This window comes from Solanum pennellii, chromosome 9 (assembly GCF_001406875.1).
Source record: "Solanum pennellii chromosome 9, SPENNV200".
In the NCBI taxonomy this organism is placed as follows: Eukaryota; Viridiplantae; Streptophyta; class Magnoliopsida; order Solanales; family Solanaceae; genus Solanum; species Solanum pennellii.
The window spans coordinates 940,286-957,780 of record NC_028645.1 but is presented as its reverse complement, the minus strand read 5'-3'; the positions used below and the strand labels follow the sequence as shown (position 1 = coordinate 957,780).

The window sequence follows — 17,495 nt, the reverse complement described above, 5'->3', positions numbered from 1 at the left end:
TTTTACACGTTTTGAAAATCATAGCAAGCTAAGTAAACTTTGTAAGAAATATATCATTCTAATTTTACACGTTTTGAAAATCACAGCAAGCTAAGTAAACTAAGTTTAAGAGGTTGAAAGAGACTCTTAATATATGATTCAAACTGACCTTGATAGAAATATATGTGTCCATAATTGTTTACTGTACATAGTTTACCAACAACTAAATAAACCAAACTTTAACCCCCTTCCCCCAAAAGTACTTTTCACTGTATAATTCTCCTTCAAGAACTGGACTATCTACTTATAATTTTTATACTAATAACTAACAAACCATTGTTTGCACAACCACCAGTTTAAGTCAGGCCAGCAGCAGTAACCAGCTCTACTTCAACGCCACAAAACCACCCGCTGCAACGATCTTCTAAGCCACCACCTACTCTGAACTATACTATTCACAAGCTATGTGTACCTGATTGATCAAGCCAGGGAACCTATGAAAGATGGAATGAGCCTTGTCCTTCCATTATGGCATATAACAGCTTTTCCTTCATTTTCTCCTGCAAAATTTAACGGAAAAAAGGAGTTATTTCTTTTGTCGAATAATAAAGAGAAGATATCTCACACAAGGGAGTGAAAGAGAAAGGAGCTTACTTTTGAAGAGTAAGGTGGTAGCTTGAGATAGTTTGCACATGTCATCACACTAGGTAGGTCAGCGTCGACCCAAACACTGCAACTCTGCGACAAACCATAACAGCTAGACATTAGAGCAGGAAGTAACGTTATGATGCGAACATCTTTTTGTTTTGACTATTTAAGCACTCAGGAAATCTACTGGAAGTACCTTCCGAACGATTGTTAACTTTGGGCTTAGAGATGCCAGACCCCCTGGAGGCAGTCTAGGTGCACCAGTGACAAACTGCAGGAATGCTCTCTGTTGCTTGCTGTCAAATTCCTTCATAATTTCAAGTAACTACAGATTTGCAGGAAGTCAATTGTCATTAGTTAGCAATTGGTTCCATTAACGAATAAAAATCCAAGAAGATAGGACTGTACGAACATTTAAAACTGGAGGACTGTTGGCAGTGTACCCATGGTCAAACTTGATGTGATCCAGAAGCTCATTGGACTGCCCAAAACAACAACAATCGTTTTCTTTTAGAAAAAAAAACAGGAGATCAATCTTTAAGTAATACCCATCAGCAGCTCAGAAAACACAACTTACGTTCCAGAATCCACACTCTCCGCACAATAGTCTCTCTAATTCATCTTCAGTGAAAACCTGAAGATGTCTGATGGGGAAAACCTGAGGAATCAACCACATTGAAGATGAAAGACAGAACAAATGAGTAACCGCGAACCGCATTTAGAATTCCTACTAAATCTTATGGCAATATAAACTGATTATTTGATTTGATGAAGTAGGTCCAAAATTCTGCCATTTTTATAAGAAGAAATAACAGCGGTATAGTATTTCAAATACAGATGGAAGTTAAATATTGTGGATCACCACATGATAAATTTGACTGTGTTGTTAGTGTTCCTGTACCAGATGAAAATTATCTCAAATAACCTGCAAATCTTAAGGCGTGATAAAAACCTATATGGCCTCTCCCATAAATTTCTGGAATTACTTTCTTCCAGGGAGAATTCTCTTGCATCCAATTGTCAATTGAATAGTAAGTAGATCGAACAGAAATAGAAGTTGATCATAAACTGAAACTTATGCAAACTATAGTTGAAGGACTGTTACTTCAATAGTTTATACTGAAACTTAAACTGATGGAGACGGACCTGATCAAAGCCGGACTTGAATGCTCCAATTTGTCTTGAAATTCCAGAATTCAGAGTAGCATCCACAACAAGTAAAACATATTCCTCTAAGTTAGAGGAGTCAACCTAGAAACAAGTCATCAGCTTCAATGATTATCCTGTTAGAATCTCAAAAATATCAGGGATCAACTTGTGGAGTGCTAACCGTTTTTGCATCAGATGCAGAACTAAGGACATAATCTGGATAGCCAGGAAGAGTATAGTCAAGACAAAGATCACCAATTTTTGTATTCCGGAAATTAAGTTCTAGGTCTAACGATGATTTTCCCTCAGGATGTGATTCCAGATGTCTTTTTCTTTCAACAAGAGCCTGAAATTCTAGAAGAACTCCACCAAGTTCAGGGTCAAATGACTGGATGTCATACAAAGTGAGTTCCTACAAAAAGAAGAGAACATAAGGAGAGCTCAAGAACTAGAACTAACAAGGATGTTTACTAAAACATGGAGCATACCTTCCCAAGAAGAAGCTTGTAAAATGCTCTGGATAACCGAAGATCTAGAACCCTGCCATCTTGAAGAGACTTTGCAACTATCTGGCCCAGAAGCACAAACTTTTTCAGCACTTCAGAGAACTCTAGGCCATTTAATGAATGGGGCGAAGGTGACCATGGGCGGGGGAACAGACCAAAAGGAGAGAAAATAATTCCAGATTCCTCCTCTACACTCATGCTGGCATGAGCCAAGTAATCACCTCTCCACATCCCTAGCCCAATCTTCTGGAACTCATGACTGACAAGGGTGAAAAATTCTAGCGTCGGACCAAGACCAGTACCAACCTCATCATTATATTCCACCTCAATGACAACCTTCTGATTGGCATGGAGGTCCATCATCTGCCTAGCAGAATCCAAAATTCTACTTCGATGAACTAAGAATTTTTTCCGGCGTAAAACACTACTGTTTTGGTGCCTACCACTCACACCTGTAGCTGTATTATGAGACGATGATTCAGGCTGAATTGGCTGTCGACCAAATGCAGCAAGGCGGAAATACTTGCATCTTGCTTCGAAACCAAACAAAAAGGGGCATGTATTAACCAATTGTTCACACCAAGGTGGCAAACCACCTATGGAAACAGAAAAGGGACTCCTCATTTGCAGTTCTATTTTTTCTGTCAATTTAGTGCTTGCAAATTCATTCTGAGGGAGATCAGAATTTGTAACTTTAAGATCACCAAAATTGGTAGTCTTTCCTTCAGCAAAAGCATATAGTTTTGTTCGAGACCCAAGATGAATACTGAACCTGTTCAAACCTTCCAAGCTTCTAAGTAGAAATAAGATATCATAAGTTGGACTTGATTTCTCAAGATCAACCATTTCAGAACCGAACATGCTAGAGAAAGATGGGGTGTACTGCCACCATGCTGTATTCTCAGATGACGTAGAATGTACAGCATGTTTGCAACTCTGAGGACATCCTGGTTTATGCCTCACAAATCTTCTGTAGGTCACCCTGTGTACTTGACTCCACATGCTTGAATTTGTAGTGATGTCATTCTCTGCTTTAATCTGCTGCAGGAGTAGAGTTTGATATAGGGTCAACTTGTGGTTCCACTTCTGTCCCTCCAGGTAGAATATCAATTTAGGTGCAACATTTTCATCATCACAACATCCAGTACATTCCAAACTTGTACTACTATCAACTTCAGATGAATTCAGTCTTCCTTTCTTCAAAGACTCCTGTAAGGCATCAGCGCAAACATAATATCAGGGATATGACAGAATTCAGAGTATCAGGTTGATTTGAGACAGTCAATTAAGATTCTGTAGCTATTCAAAACATAATACAAAATCACTTAAAAGATATAACAATGTCACCCATCGCAAAGCAAGAATTGAGGACATACTCAAAGATACATAAGATATAACTTGTTAAAACTGTTAGCGAAGGAAAAGACTTACTGCATTAACATCTGAAATATCCATTGGGACACTCTTTGTTTGTTCTACATCCACAGTTTCCACTTCAGCAAATAATTGCAAGTTATTCTTCACAACCTGAAAGAGAACCACAGGAACTTTGGATGAGGAAGCTCATTGCCACTAAATAAAAAGTCTAAACGTAACAGATTGAGGAACAACTAGTAGAAAAAAGGAAAAAAATTATAAACCAACCTGCGTTTCATGAGAATCTGTGGAAGTGGTGTCCGAATCCATGGGTCCTGGATTTTTACCTTGAGACATGCTTACATCTTGTGATGCACGAGATGGTGACTCTTCCTCCAAATCCAGAGTGGGTGGATTCAACTTTTGACTTTTCTTTTTACTCACTTTTGGCCACAGGTATCCCTCAATTGTTTCCAACAGCGAAAAGGGATCTACGCTCACAACACTCTCCGGATAATCAACAAGTGATGACTCCCCCTCTCCCTTCACAAACTGGACCTTCAGACAAGGATATGGCGTACAATGCTCATATGGGATTGTAGCATATGAGTTTCGTAGCTTAGATGCATGACTCAAGATGACTGGGAAGTTTTCAACAGAGCAAAGTGCACTATGCAATCTCCTTATCAAAGCTAGAAAAGTGGAGTTCTCCACAAGCGGGCCAGAGTTATCCAAAAGTAATCTACCAAACAGCTCAAATCTCTTTTCTATAATATACAGCTGATTTACTGAGACATCACCATCTACCTTTTTTCCCAAGTATTGGCCATTGGAGAGGTAATTTACTAGAGACTTCACAACTCCACTCTCAATGAACTCGAACGTAGAAATGGCATTATTTCCATTTAACTCTGACATAATTTGATGCAAAACAGGGTAAAAGTCTTCTTTCTCTTGAGGAGGAGCAATGCTGCTACTAAATTTGTGAACCAGATCAGTTAACTGAGACGAAAGAGTCTTGAGCTTCTGAAGAACATCGGTTATTCCTAATCTGGAGTTCATTGAGTCTGTTGCAAAGTAATTGGTCTTGATATGCCTAGCAAGACTTTGGACAGTCTCTTTCTCTATCTTGCAAGTCCTTGATTCTGGTCCTGTTGGAGACTTAAGAGCATCAGAAGCAAAACAAAGACAATTTACTGCAGTAGGTGGTGCTGATCCTTGGCCGGTTTCATCTGATGCTTGAACACCATTGGTTGAAAACAGAGACTGCGAACACTTTTGCGGGGAAAGAAGTGCATCAACAGCAAAAAGAACACCTTCCTTAACAAATGAGTCCAAGAAAATATGAGAGAGCTTCTCTAATAGCTTATCAACAATTTGAAGGGCTAATATCAGAACATGAGGATCTCTGCGAGTAAAAACTCCTGCTAAGAAGCTGTAAGATACAGAGAAGTTGATTTAGACTAATTGAAGAAGATACTAAATTTTTGCTTAAAACATGGAGTAAGCAAAAGCATCTCACCTTGAAATGTTAGTATTTTGAAGAAATTCAAGCCTGTCAGATTTGCTGAAATAAACCAACTTATTGATGACAGAGAGACAGCCAAACCATGCATTTAAACTCATGCCAGAATTGACCACCTGTTTAACGATTAAAGAAGAGTCAGGGGAAGCTAGAGCAAGGTAATTTATATAACCACAAATAAGAATAACCACCTGGATCAGCACAGGAAGTAAATGAAATCCAAATTCCTCTAGAAGATCCGGATTGTTGATGAGGAAATCTTCCTTGTCTGCTGCTAGTTTGATATTCTGCTCTCTGGATATGGGAGGAAGAAGTTCATTTAACAACTTGAGAACTTCATCAACCTGAGAACAAAGACAATACAACTCTTTTCCTTCAGAAGTCATCACATGTACAGTCATCCCATCTAACAAGATATGACCATTTCATAAATTAAAATCCTACTCATACATTATTTTATTAGAGTGGGTAAAAGTCCAACATTGTAATCTCCAATTTCAACCCATTTTAAGACTCTTTATATGCATTGGTTTAATGTAATGTATGTTCCTATATATTGAAGGTATCAATTACTATCTATTTTATATCTTTTAAGATTTATCTATCCATTTGTAACTTCTTTTTTTAACTTCAGTTCAAATTAAAATTGTGGTTATAAAACTTAAATAATAATATATTAAAATTATTGAGATTAAGTGGGTCAAATCCCAACCCGTGTTTAAGCTAGCCCAAAGTAAACTTGGGCGAGCTAGGACCCAATCCAATTTCTATTTCAACCCATTTTAATATCTCCAATTTCAACTCAACTCGCCCATTTGAGACCCCTAATTTCAAGCAAAGCTCAACATTGCTTGAAAGGAGGCAAAATGATGAACTGTTGATGATCCTACCACTGTAGGCTAATTTTTTGTTTAGATGATTAGATGCATGATTTACAACATTTTATATGGAAAAATCTATATAACTTCTTTTCGTTTGAGATGATTTTTCTTTTTCAGTTTTCAGCCACCTTTATACCATCTCTTTCCTATTTCTCTCTCTGAAAGTGCTGCAACTAAAAGGTAAGAAAAGCTACTTCATTCATTAAGCATAGGAATGGAGGAGGAAATAAGAGATCTTTTGAAGGGAAGGAGCTTGATTCATACTTCTCTACTTTTGCTATACCTCTTGTTATATGGGATCTTTCCCCGTATCGATAAAATTATAATAACTTATAAGCAAATCCAGACTTGAACATCAAATTTATGGTGGTTTTCCTCTACTCAATAATTCCAAGTCATGACTTGCACATCAAATTTATGATGGTATTCCTCTACACTCCCTTATATTTATTCATACTCCTACTATTCTTCTTTCTCTTTCAAATGAAGAAATGGTTCTCTTAACCCTAAATCTAACTGTAGCTCTTAGCTGCCGCAAACTTGGTTATCAATGTGGTTGGTCCAGATCATTTACACTTGAATAATGATAAGTTTTCATCATGATTTCACCGTACTTCCACATTCTATCTATTCCAACGAGAACACCAAGTAGCTCCTCTAATAGCAATACATGAGTTCCATACTAAAACTGAATGAAGCAAAGACGGATCACTTATTTTCCACATAAAAAAAGAAGGCCTAAATATCATTCAAGAAATACAGCATGACCTCATTGGTCCCTCTTTTTCCAACTCGTGACAAGTAAAACCCAAGCAAGTGCATGTACACAAGTCAATAAAGAAAGCACAAAGTCGATGATCAACTAAACTAATATTACTTTGGTATCTTTCCTCAAATACCAGGCAACAGAGAACTATCTGTCAAAGTTGACAACAATCTGAGAAATAAAAAGTATAACTAGTTCAGAAGTACCGGATGTAAGCAAATAACATATCAAGAACTATGAATAATCAAAAGAAAAATCGCATGACATCATCTTCAAACTGAGCCAATCATGACCTTTGTATGTAGGAACAGACCTAACTGGTCTTAGGGGGCTCAAATGAAACCCCATTTGTTGGAAAAATTCACTTTGTATAGGTAAACTACATTTTAAAAATAAAAATAAAATATGTATATGATATTAACTTCTTGACACAAGTAATATCTCCAAAGCAATTGCCTGGGTGGTTCGAGGTTTATATGAGGTCCCAAGTTAGAGCCCCAAGAGCACCACTTAAATGGCTTTTTTTGACCCATTGCTGAAAATCCTAGGGCAGACTTAATTCTCTAAATTTGGGTCTCTCCTTTTTCAAACATCCACTATTCTATGGAGCTTAAGCCAACAGTTCTTATGATGGGGACAAAAATGTTTGAGAAAGATATCAATGCATTATTGCATTTATATTATTTGGCAAAACGAGACAGAGAGCAGCAATTTTGAGAAGCTTATGTACAATTTTCGTCTCGACACTTCTCACTCCACTTTCATCTCTTTTTTATTTTTTGGGGTCAATTTTATGCCCACAAAGGTAATGGTTAAGGTCTGTGTTACAATTTTACACTCCCCAAATCCCCCTTGTGGGGTTATACTAAGTATATTATTATTGTTGGGGTCAATTGTATGCTACAACTCCCTTATCATATATAGCTGCGACATAGTTTCATCTAAACAAACATCACAATCAACAATTAAAAGAATAAGGGAACTTTATAAAGCACCTGATTATAATGCCCATTAACAATCAGAGTAGAAGGCACCCCATGTGAGAAGTCATGAGTGGATAAAATGTCCTTTAATATGTGGCTGATGTTACGTTCAAAGAGAGTCTTGACAGCAACAATAGAGCCAGCAGCCAGTTTGAAAAGTAACCCAATTAAACCCTAACATGAAGGAAAAAAATTACGTATAAACCAAGAAACTGAAGAATGTAGAATAGGGATATTCATATCTGATGTCAGCAACTAAAATACACTTCAAGATCTTACAACATAAACTGATTGGCTAACTGTTGTTCTTCCATTCAACTCTATGAGACTTGTGACTTGCTGAACTAGCCTGTGATTACACAGTTCGTCCAGCATCTCTGAAGAATGGGATGCCTGCTCAACTATTCTAATCAAACAAGTTGCTACGCTCTCAACAAGCTGAAAGATGAAGAAACCATTTCAATGTTATAACAGTGTAATACAGAATAATTACAAGGGATCAGTCCAGGAACAACTTTCTAGAAATTATACCTGTCTATCCTCATATAAAAGAAGATCGCACAAAACGGGAACCGCCTCCATTAAAGGTGGAGGACATCCGGAGGGAAGCTTTTTACAAATATTTACGATTGTTAAGAGTGCCTTCCTCTGCAACAGATAAAAGAAACAAACAGAAGAAAATAAACATTTCAACCTCAATATCATCAGTTTATTATAGCAGATTGTTAATGTTATTGCTTTACCTGCTCACTTGTCGAAAAGAAATCAATGTAACGTAAAATGGCCATTATAGCCCCAGACTGCAAACACACTATAGGTTGCTCCCGCGAGATTTTCTCTAGTGCTTGCAAACACTAAGTTGAAGAGGGAAAAAATTACTCACAGCATAACTCAAGAAATTTTTTTTGCAGGAAAACATCTAAAAAGCCTTCCACTCTTTAATTTAACACAAAAAAATGAATTATTGATAAACAATTTCATCATACCTGTTCAGCCACATCCAAAAACTCAATGGCCATTAGTCTTTGGCAAAGGGCAGGAACTGCGTCATGATTGGCAAGGGAGGCCGAAGAACGAGGATGAACTTCACATAAATAAGTCATTGCCCTGATTGCTAATAGCATTATTTCAGAATTGCTCTCATATCTAGCCAATCTAACAAGAACGGGAGAAAATAAATCTGCCATTACGTTCGACATTGAACTATCAGGAGAAAACGATAACAAATCACATAGTTCCGTAAGAGCAGCCAACAGTGCTGATTCTTCAGATTCTTTTCTCAAACTTTCCAAAACTCCATTGAATTTGCTCTGATTGCCCATCAATTGCCGCCTGTAATAGTCCCTATAAGTACTATCAGATTCATAAGATCCATAAGCAGAGTCCTTTTCACCTTCACTTGACCCTGAAGTGGATGATGATGATGATGATGTGTCTATATCACCATGGTGACTTTCGTGTATGGAACTCATTGTAGTAGGAATCACTGAGTTGGAAGTACTAGGCCTGTTATTGGTTGAGCTACAGGGTCGCTTATCGGCAGGCAGTTCATCAACATTTTCAGTCCTTTTCTGCCCCCGGTTTCCCATGAAACAACACCAAGCCAGTTCTATATGTTGTCCTGTCAATATTATAAGGACTTCATTATTAACAGCCCATTATCATTCTCAAATGCACCAAAACATTAGCANACATTTTCAGTCCTTTTCTGCCCCCGGTTTCCCATGAAACAACACCAAGCCAGTTCTATATGTTTTCCTGTCAATATTATAAGGACTTCATTATTAACAGCCCATTATCATTCTCAAATGCACCAAAACATTAGCCGATTGAATTTTCGTTCATCTAAACAAAATTTAGATCAAAACACTCGAACAAGCGAAATGGATATACAAGTTTCATAAAGCAGACTACAACTATTTCAGATTGAAACTTAGTTGACTGATTGGGCCTTATATCAGCAAACTTCTCCTGGTATAAATAGCACAACTTTATTACATAATCCACCCACAGATTGATCCATGGAAACAAATTCTTGGAATTCTGGAGTAATGGAATCCATATATGCAACAACATACCCAGTGTAGTCGCACAGAATGGAGTTTCGGGGGAGTAAAGAGTATGCAGACACTCGGCTCAGCAAAAAAACAGACCAAAGCAATCCAGAAAAAGAAGTAATGGATGTAAAAGCCTAACAAAGCATGTTGAACAGTAACTACAACAACCAAATAATACCACAATAGAACTAAAGTAACAAAAATCGAAGGACAAAAAACTAGTCACAACAAATTAACTAGCAACAAGGAGAGCCTCCAAAGCAAAGTCATCATAGTGGCATGTGTTTGAGAATGTTTGATCATTTGGTAAATCAAACACATAAAACAAACTCACAACACTACAAAAACACTAAAATTAGCAATCAAATACATTGTTTCAACCAAAAAGAATGAAAAATAAAACAACCCCAGAAAAACTCCCAACTGATTTAAGCATAATATATACATGCATAGTTTAGCCTCCAATGTTAAGTCATCATAGTGTTATATGTTTTGATCATCCAGTAAAACAAACAAACAAACAATGCAAGCTTATAGCACTACAAAAACACTAAAATTAGCAAAGAAAAACATTGTTTCAACCACAAAGAATGAAAACAAAGGAACCCCAGAAAAACTCCTAAAGTGATTTAACCATAATATACCTACATAGCTTAGCCTCCAAAGTGAAGTCATCATAGTGTAACATATTTGATCATATAGTCAAACAAACAGACAATACAAACTTATATCACTACAAAAACACTAAAATTAGCAAAGAAACACATTTTTTCAACCACCAAAACTGTAAAACAAAACAAACCCCACATAAACTCCCAACTGATTTAAGCATAATATAACCATTCATAGTCACTGCAATTCAAGAACAGCCGATCAGCTTGAAGCAATTTCCAAAAAGACTATACCTTTATGATAAATAACCTTCACCCAGATGATCAATAAGTTGAATTAGCCAAAAATTTGAAGACCCATAATCACTTTTTACACAATAAATAATAAAAAATATGAAAAAAATCAGTTCTTGGGTACCTAAAAGCGGTGGAGTTTAATCGATCTTTATCTCTTTTTCTTTAATTAAATTACTTTCTTCTTCTTTCTTGATAATTCTGCGTTGAATATTTACACAATACACACCTAGTTACATGAAAATTAAAGAATTGCTGATGATAGATAATGATGAAAACACAGTAAGAAGGAAGCACTACGGGTGGGGGTGGGGGTGGAAGTAATTATGTTTATAATGAAGTTTTTAAGAGTAAACAAAACAAATTATATGTGAATAAGGTCTCTATTATCATCATGATTCGGTTAGGAATGAGTTATTTTCGAATAAAAATTGTATTATATATATATATAAAATAACTTATATCATTATTATAATAAAAATATAAAATAAATAATTTAAGATTATTTCATATCTACAATCAGATATATGATAAAATAATTTTATATTTTATTTCGAAAGTTTTATACGCTATACCTTACATTAAATAACTTTTAAGTAATTCGATGAAAATAAAATAATGTATATCTAAATAAATCAGGTATATAAGGTTAATGAAATTACTTTGTTATAAATAAATTATTATCATACAATAATTTTTACATTTATATAGTATTTTTGGGGGGAGTACATGTATATGTTATAAAATTGACATATACATGTGATACAATTGACAAGAAGATCAGAGAGAGAAAAATTGATGTCAAAGCAATAAACAAAAATTTATCATCAAAATAATAATTAAAAAAATTAATAAACACAAATTTATCATCAAAATAATAATAAAAAAATTGATGTGAGAGAAATGATTAAATATACATCTATATATCTTCTGTTTCAATTAAAAATTCTAAAAGAATAAAAAAATAATTTATCTTCCCCTTGGATTGAAAGATATATCTAAATTTTTTGTGCAAATGATAAAATTATAAATATAATACTTTTAAAACAACGAATATAATTTCCCTAAATCGTATACTTATTAAAACTTTTTCCACTGTAACAATAACAAATCACAATAAATAAAAGGTATGTAATAAAGTAAAATCAATTTCGCTATGTTTACAAAAAAATATATAATTTGATATACTTGTCCTACTTGAACCAAAATGATAAAACAAAATGATTTTTAGATCTATGGTTAATTTAATGATTGATCAACAATAATAATAATTATTTTTTGCTTAGAACTGTAGTTTTATGAACAATGTAGAATTATAGCATAAGAAATATACGTACCGATGAAAGAGAGAGAAAGCGATTTGCTCATTGACAGAACTCAAAGATGATTCGGCTTCTCTCTTTGAGGCCGTTTATATAAGAAATTTTGTGACCTAAGTAATTATTATTGTTATTAATATTTTTTGTCGTCTATTGAATTTTAAGGACTGATATCAAATCTTAATTTAATTTCATTAGAAAATATAACTAAATTACGTGTTAATTATGACCAAATTTACTACGATAAGTACCCAAACTTTGTGAAAAGTCTATTTACCCCCTCCCGAGCTATGACCGAAGACTATCCTGAACTAAATTATATATTTCTAGACTCTAAGGTGATGCACAAAATATAGTTCACTATTTTTGAGGGAGTAAAAAATAAATTATATATATATATATATATATATATAAGTTTATGAACACGTGCTTCGCACGATTGTCCCATGCAATATTTTATATATATATACACTAGTTTATGAACACGTGCTTCGCACGATTGTCTCATGCAATATTTTATAAATTGATTAGGATGATTATAATTCAACGAAAACATGTGTGTAATGAGTACCAAAATGGAACAATCTCAAATAAATTAATCGTATACTTTTTAAAACTTTTTTCCCTGTAATAAAATAAATCACGATAAAACAAAAGGTATGTAATAAGTAAAATCAATTTCGCTATGTTTACAAAAAATTATAATTTGATATACTTGTCCTATTTGAACCAAAATGATAAAACAAAATGATTTTTTGATCTATGGTTAATTTAATGATTGATCAATAATAATAATTATTTTTTGCTTAGAACTGTAGTTTTATGAACAATGTAGAATTATAGCATAAGAAATATGCATACCAATGAAAGAGAGAGGAAGCGATTTGCTCATTGACAGAACTCAAAGATGATTCGGCTTCTCTCTCAGAGGCCGTTTATATAAGAAATTTTGTGACCTAAGTAATTATTATTGTTATTGTTATTTTTTGTCGTCTATTGAATTTTAAGGATTGATATCAAATCTTATTTTAATTTCATTAGAAAATATAATTAAAATGACGTGTTAATTATGACCAAATTTACTACGATAAGATACCCAAACTTTGTGGAAAGTCTATTTACCCCCTCCTGAAGACTATATTGAACTAAATTATATATTTCTAGACTCTAAGGTGATGCACAAAATATAGTTCACTATTTTTGAGGGAGTAAAAAATAAAATATATATATATATACTAGTTTATGAACACGTGCTTCGCACGATTGTCCCATGCAATATTTTATATATATATACACTAGTTTATGAACACGTGCTTCGCACGATTGTCTCATGCAATATTTTATAAATTGATTAGGATGATTATAATTCAACGAAAACATGTGTGTAATGAGTACCAAAATGGAACAATCTCAAATAAATTAATCGTATACTTTTTAAAACTTTTTTCCCTGTAATAAAATAAATCACGATAAAACAAAAGGTATGTAATAAGTAAAATCAATTTCGCTATGTTTACAAAAAATTATAATTTGATATACTTGTCCTATTTGAACCAAAATGATAAAACAAAATGATTTTTTGATCTATGGTTAATTTAATGATTGATCAATAATAATAATTATTTTTTGCTTAGAACTGTAGTTTTATGAACAATGTAGAATTATAGCATAAGAAATATGCATACCAATGAAAGAGAGAGGAAGCGATTTGCTCATTGACAGAACTCAAAGATGATTCGGCTTCTCTCTCAGAGGCCGTTTATATAAGAAATTTTGTGACCTAAGTAATTATTATTGTTATTGTTATTTTTTGTCGTCTATTGAATTTTAAGGATTGATATCAAATCTTATTTTAATTTCATTAGAAAATATAATTAAAATGACGTGTTAATTATGACCAAATTTACTACGATAAGATACCCAAACTTTGTGGAAAGTCTATTTACCCCCTCCTGAAGACTATATTGAACTAAATTATATATTTCTAGACTCTAAGGTGATGCACAAAATATAGTTGTTGGTTATTTACTAAAGAAGGGTCCCAAAACATATCAGGTACTGTGATATCTGGCCTTCATAGTTACAAGATAACCAAATTGCACTGAGAATGAAGTTTATACAGCCATACTTGATCACTGGAACTCAATTCTCTCGACATTACTTATGTGAAAATACAACTCTTTTTCTGTCAAATTTTGGGTTTCCCTAATCTTGAATCATTTTTCATGCAGGTTCTATCTTCATCTTATTCACAAACATCAAGGTCAAGAGGATAGTCGAGCAACTCTAAGGCCACAACTAAATCATGTATCATTCTGTTTATTTTCGAGAAGAAGTGCCATTTTGGCTTCTAATATGTTCCTTTCATGTAAATAGTTTTAACTACGTGACATTTTAGGCTATTCTGAAGAAATCAATACAAGTATATCGAGAGCAAATATTAAGTATAAACCCAGGTGGTTCTTTTACCATGATCTAAAGAAAGAGCTTTACAGCATTATGTAACTCATTAATTGATGTATACACCTTATGAACTTTGGTAAAATACACTAAATATAATTGCTATTGACCATCATAAGATAGAAGAGACACTTACAGAATCCAGTAGAAAGCTGTATCAGATTATATTTCAACTGTGTATAACACACCAAACTTTCAAATCTACATATATATTCAAGAATAATATCTGTGTTTTCATCTTCAATTACTCAGATTTGTATTCATCGTCAATTACTGAATCAAGGCGCCATTCACTTCCATAATAGGAGTTGGGCAATCCCAACCAGAACTTGAATGCTTCAGCTGCTCGTTTTCGTTCCTTTCTCCTGTCCTGTCTAGCTCTTGACGCGTGCTTACTAGTAAACATCCTTGAATGCATCTCGACGTAGATCCTAGTAAACTTGGTCTTATTTGGTGGTATCCCGTGTTGCTCCATGCAAGCAACGATCTCCAACGCTTTCCTAAAGAAAGCTGCTCGGACACATATGTCTGCTAATGTATCCAACAGTCCTTCATCAGGTTCCAATGGCGGGAGGAGGCCTGAAGACGGAGTAGACTCCTCTCCGTTTCCCATTCCACACCTCTGTTTTATCTCATTCCAAAGCAAGAGTGCTTCTCCCGGCTTCCTAGCCAAAGCAATTCCATTTGCAAGACTGCCATAAGTGGCTACGTTTGGGTAGAATCCGTTTTCTTTCATCCTCTCGATCACACTCTTTGCTTCCTCAACCTTTCCTAGCTTAGAGTATGCATCTACCAACATATTCCAAGCAACCAAATCAACCTTCACTCGAGGGTCTTTAAGCATCTCGTCAAACACCTTGTTAGCTAGCTTAGCCTGACCAGACGAGGCAAAAGCTTTCATCAAAGTGGTGTAACTTACTTTGGTTGGAGCAATACCTCTCGCTCTCATATCGTTGAAGTAGGAAAGAGCTCCTGCACTGTCATCTACCAATATACATCCATCAATGATTGTGTTATAAGAAACCACATCAGGCTCTATTCCAGTATCAATCATCTCTTTAATCAGCTCTTCTGCCCTGTCAATATGCAGCTGTTGACAATATCCTTTGATCAAAACATTGTAAGTTACTCTATTAGCAGGGACACCAATCCTGACCATCTCAGCCAGCACCTCTCGTGCCCTATCCATTAAACCTTGCTTCACAAATGCAGAAATAACTGTCGTGTAAGTGACATGGTCTGGATGGCTCTCACTATCTCCTAGATGTCTCATTGCCTCTAACATCCTCACCATATCTGCAACACGACCAGCATTCATATAACCTTTCATTAAAGTCGTATACATCCTAGAATTCGGTTCAAACACTCTAGACAACTCCGGCGGCTCATTTTCTCTCCAATTAACAGAATTCGGAAGCAACTTCTCAAACACATCACTATCATTCAAACACACCTCTTCCACATTACCCTCTCTTAGCATCTTACACAAATCCCTCCTCCCTTCCCTCATAGCCTGAACAACTTTTTCCGCAGTAACCAAATCACCAAAACCAACATAAGCAGCAACAAGAGACTGAAATGTTGACATACACAACGGAATTCCCTTCTCGAGTATCCTTTCCAATACGAAAACAAGCAAATCCTTCCTATCACCTCTTGCACAAAGCTTAATCATCACATTATAAGTCAAAACATCAGGCTCACAATCAAACTCACTCATTTCATTAAACAACTCCAAGAACCTTTTCTTATCACCAAGATTAGCACAAGCATTCAACACAGCATTATACGCGGCTGTATCAGGCCGCGAATGCTTAACCAAATCAAGATTAGACAACCTACGAATCCTTTTAGTAACAGCACAAAAAAGACCCAAACTTTCAATTGGACCATCGTCACCAGAGGATGCAAGACGACTAACAACAGAACTCCAAGCTTTAACATGAGGTAAATAACCAGATTTCAACATTGACTTAATAATAGAAGCAGCATAAAGAACATGTCCACCTTTAGCTGCAGCACTAGCAAGAAGTCCAAGTGAATTCGCGTCGAGGCGGTGAAGCTGCCGTTCATGGCGGAGGCGTTGGATGATTGACTGAGCACGACGGAGGCTGATAGTGGAGTTTTGGTAAGATAATTGAGAAACTAAACGACTAAGACAAGTGGGGTTTGGGAGTTGTTGATCAAGATTCTTGGTGTAGTACAACCAAGCTTCATCAGTCTTTCTCTGCTGCAAAAGGGTCAAAAGGGTATTGTCAGGGGAAGCTGAAAATGGGTTCTTGGAAGTGATTAAGGAAGTGGGGTTGGAGGAATTGGAAGTGGGGTGAGGTTGAAATGAGCTATTGGTAGCTTTACAAGTGAGGGTTGAAGAAGAGAAGGAGTTAAAGATGAGATTTTGGGTGAAGGGAAATGGTGAAGTTGAGGAAGGGGGTGAAGGGGGGGTGGGGGGTAGTAGACTTGTCATGAATTCTTGAACATTTGGGGAAGAAGAGAAAGGGGGAGGGAGAAGTAGTTTCAAATTGAGGAAATGGTGATAAGGTGTGTTGAAGGGTTTTGGGTGGAGTATGGATGAACTACGTAATGGGGTTTAGTTGGTGGTTCTTGTACTTTCACTTTTCTTGGGGTGGGGTGGGGTGGGGTTGGACACAACGCAATCGAGTATGATAATACTTTAATCGGTGTCTTACAAAATTATCATCTACACATATTATGACGTTAAATTAGTATGAAATGTTCACGAGACATAGTAAAGATGAATTGAAGAGTTTAATTGTTAGTTGAAATTAAATTGAGATTTAGTTGGTGGCTCTTGTACTTATACTCTTCTTTTTGATTTCATCTTTTGGGTCGGGGCGAGGATAAACATAATACATTTGAGTATGAATATTTAGACATTTCTTCTTGTCTCTTGTACGACAGTTGAACACTTCAACTTATAAAATAATTATTTAGATACATTCA

General features: G+C 35.3%; 2 protein-coding genes and 1 long non-coding RNA gene across 4 annotated transcripts; 1 reads left to right on the top strand and 2 right to left on the bottom strand.

Moving 5' to 3' along the window:
• Nucleotides 1–119: 119 nt before the first annotated feature.
• Nucleotides 120–11,077, bottom strand: LOC107031691 (E3 ubiquitin-protein ligase UPL4). 2 transcript variants are annotated; one of them, XM_015233138.2, is made up of 18 exons: nucleotides 10,880–11,077; nucleotides 8,780–9,414; nucleotides 8,537–8,647; nucleotides 8,325–8,441; nucleotides 8,073–8,231; nucleotides 7,806–7,967; nucleotides 5,355–5,507; nucleotides 5,161–5,279; nucleotides 3,927–5,073; nucleotides 3,714–3,809; nucleotides 2,265–3,491; nucleotides 1,958–2,188; nucleotides 1,774–1,878; nucleotides 1,205–1,285; nucleotides 1,040–1,108; nucleotides 824–952; nucleotides 634–717; nucleotides 120–539 (listed from the first exon to the last, which is right to left on the bottom strand). In XM_015233138.2, exons 2-18 carry the CDS (start codon nucleotides 9,380–9,382, stop codon nucleotides 474–476), a joined length of 4,659 nt encoding a protein of 1,552 aa, XP_015088624.1. In that variant the 5' UTR covers nucleotides 9,383–9,414; nucleotides 10,880–11,077; the 3' UTR covers nucleotides 120–473. The 2 variants fall into 2 exon arrangements, with proteins under 2 accessions (XP_015088624.1, XP_027767556.1); XM_027911755.1 differs by having other exon boundaries at nucleotides 10,756–10,885.
• Nucleotides 11,078–14,089: 3,012 nt separating this feature from the next.
• Nucleotides 14,090–14,512, top strand: LOC107031501. Its single transcript, XR_001458217.2, has 2 exons — nucleotides 14,090–14,129; nucleotides 14,306–14,512. It is a non-coding gene; the product is annotated as an uncharacterized LOC107031501 (long non-coding RNA).
• A 94-nt stretch (nucleotides 14,513–14,606) lies between these two features.
• On the bottom strand, nucleotides 14,607–17,119 carry LOC107031500 (pentatricopeptide repeat-containing protein At3g09650, chloroplastic-like). Its single transcript, XM_015232901.2, has one exon. The coding sequence runs from the start codon at nucleotides 16,996–16,998 to the stop codon at nucleotides 14,779–14,781; it is 2,220 nt and encodes a 739-aa protein (XP_015088387.1). The 5' UTR covers nucleotides 16,999–17,119; the 3' UTR covers nucleotides 14,607–14,778.
• Between the last annotated feature and the right edge of the window lie 376 nt (nucleotides 17,120–17,495).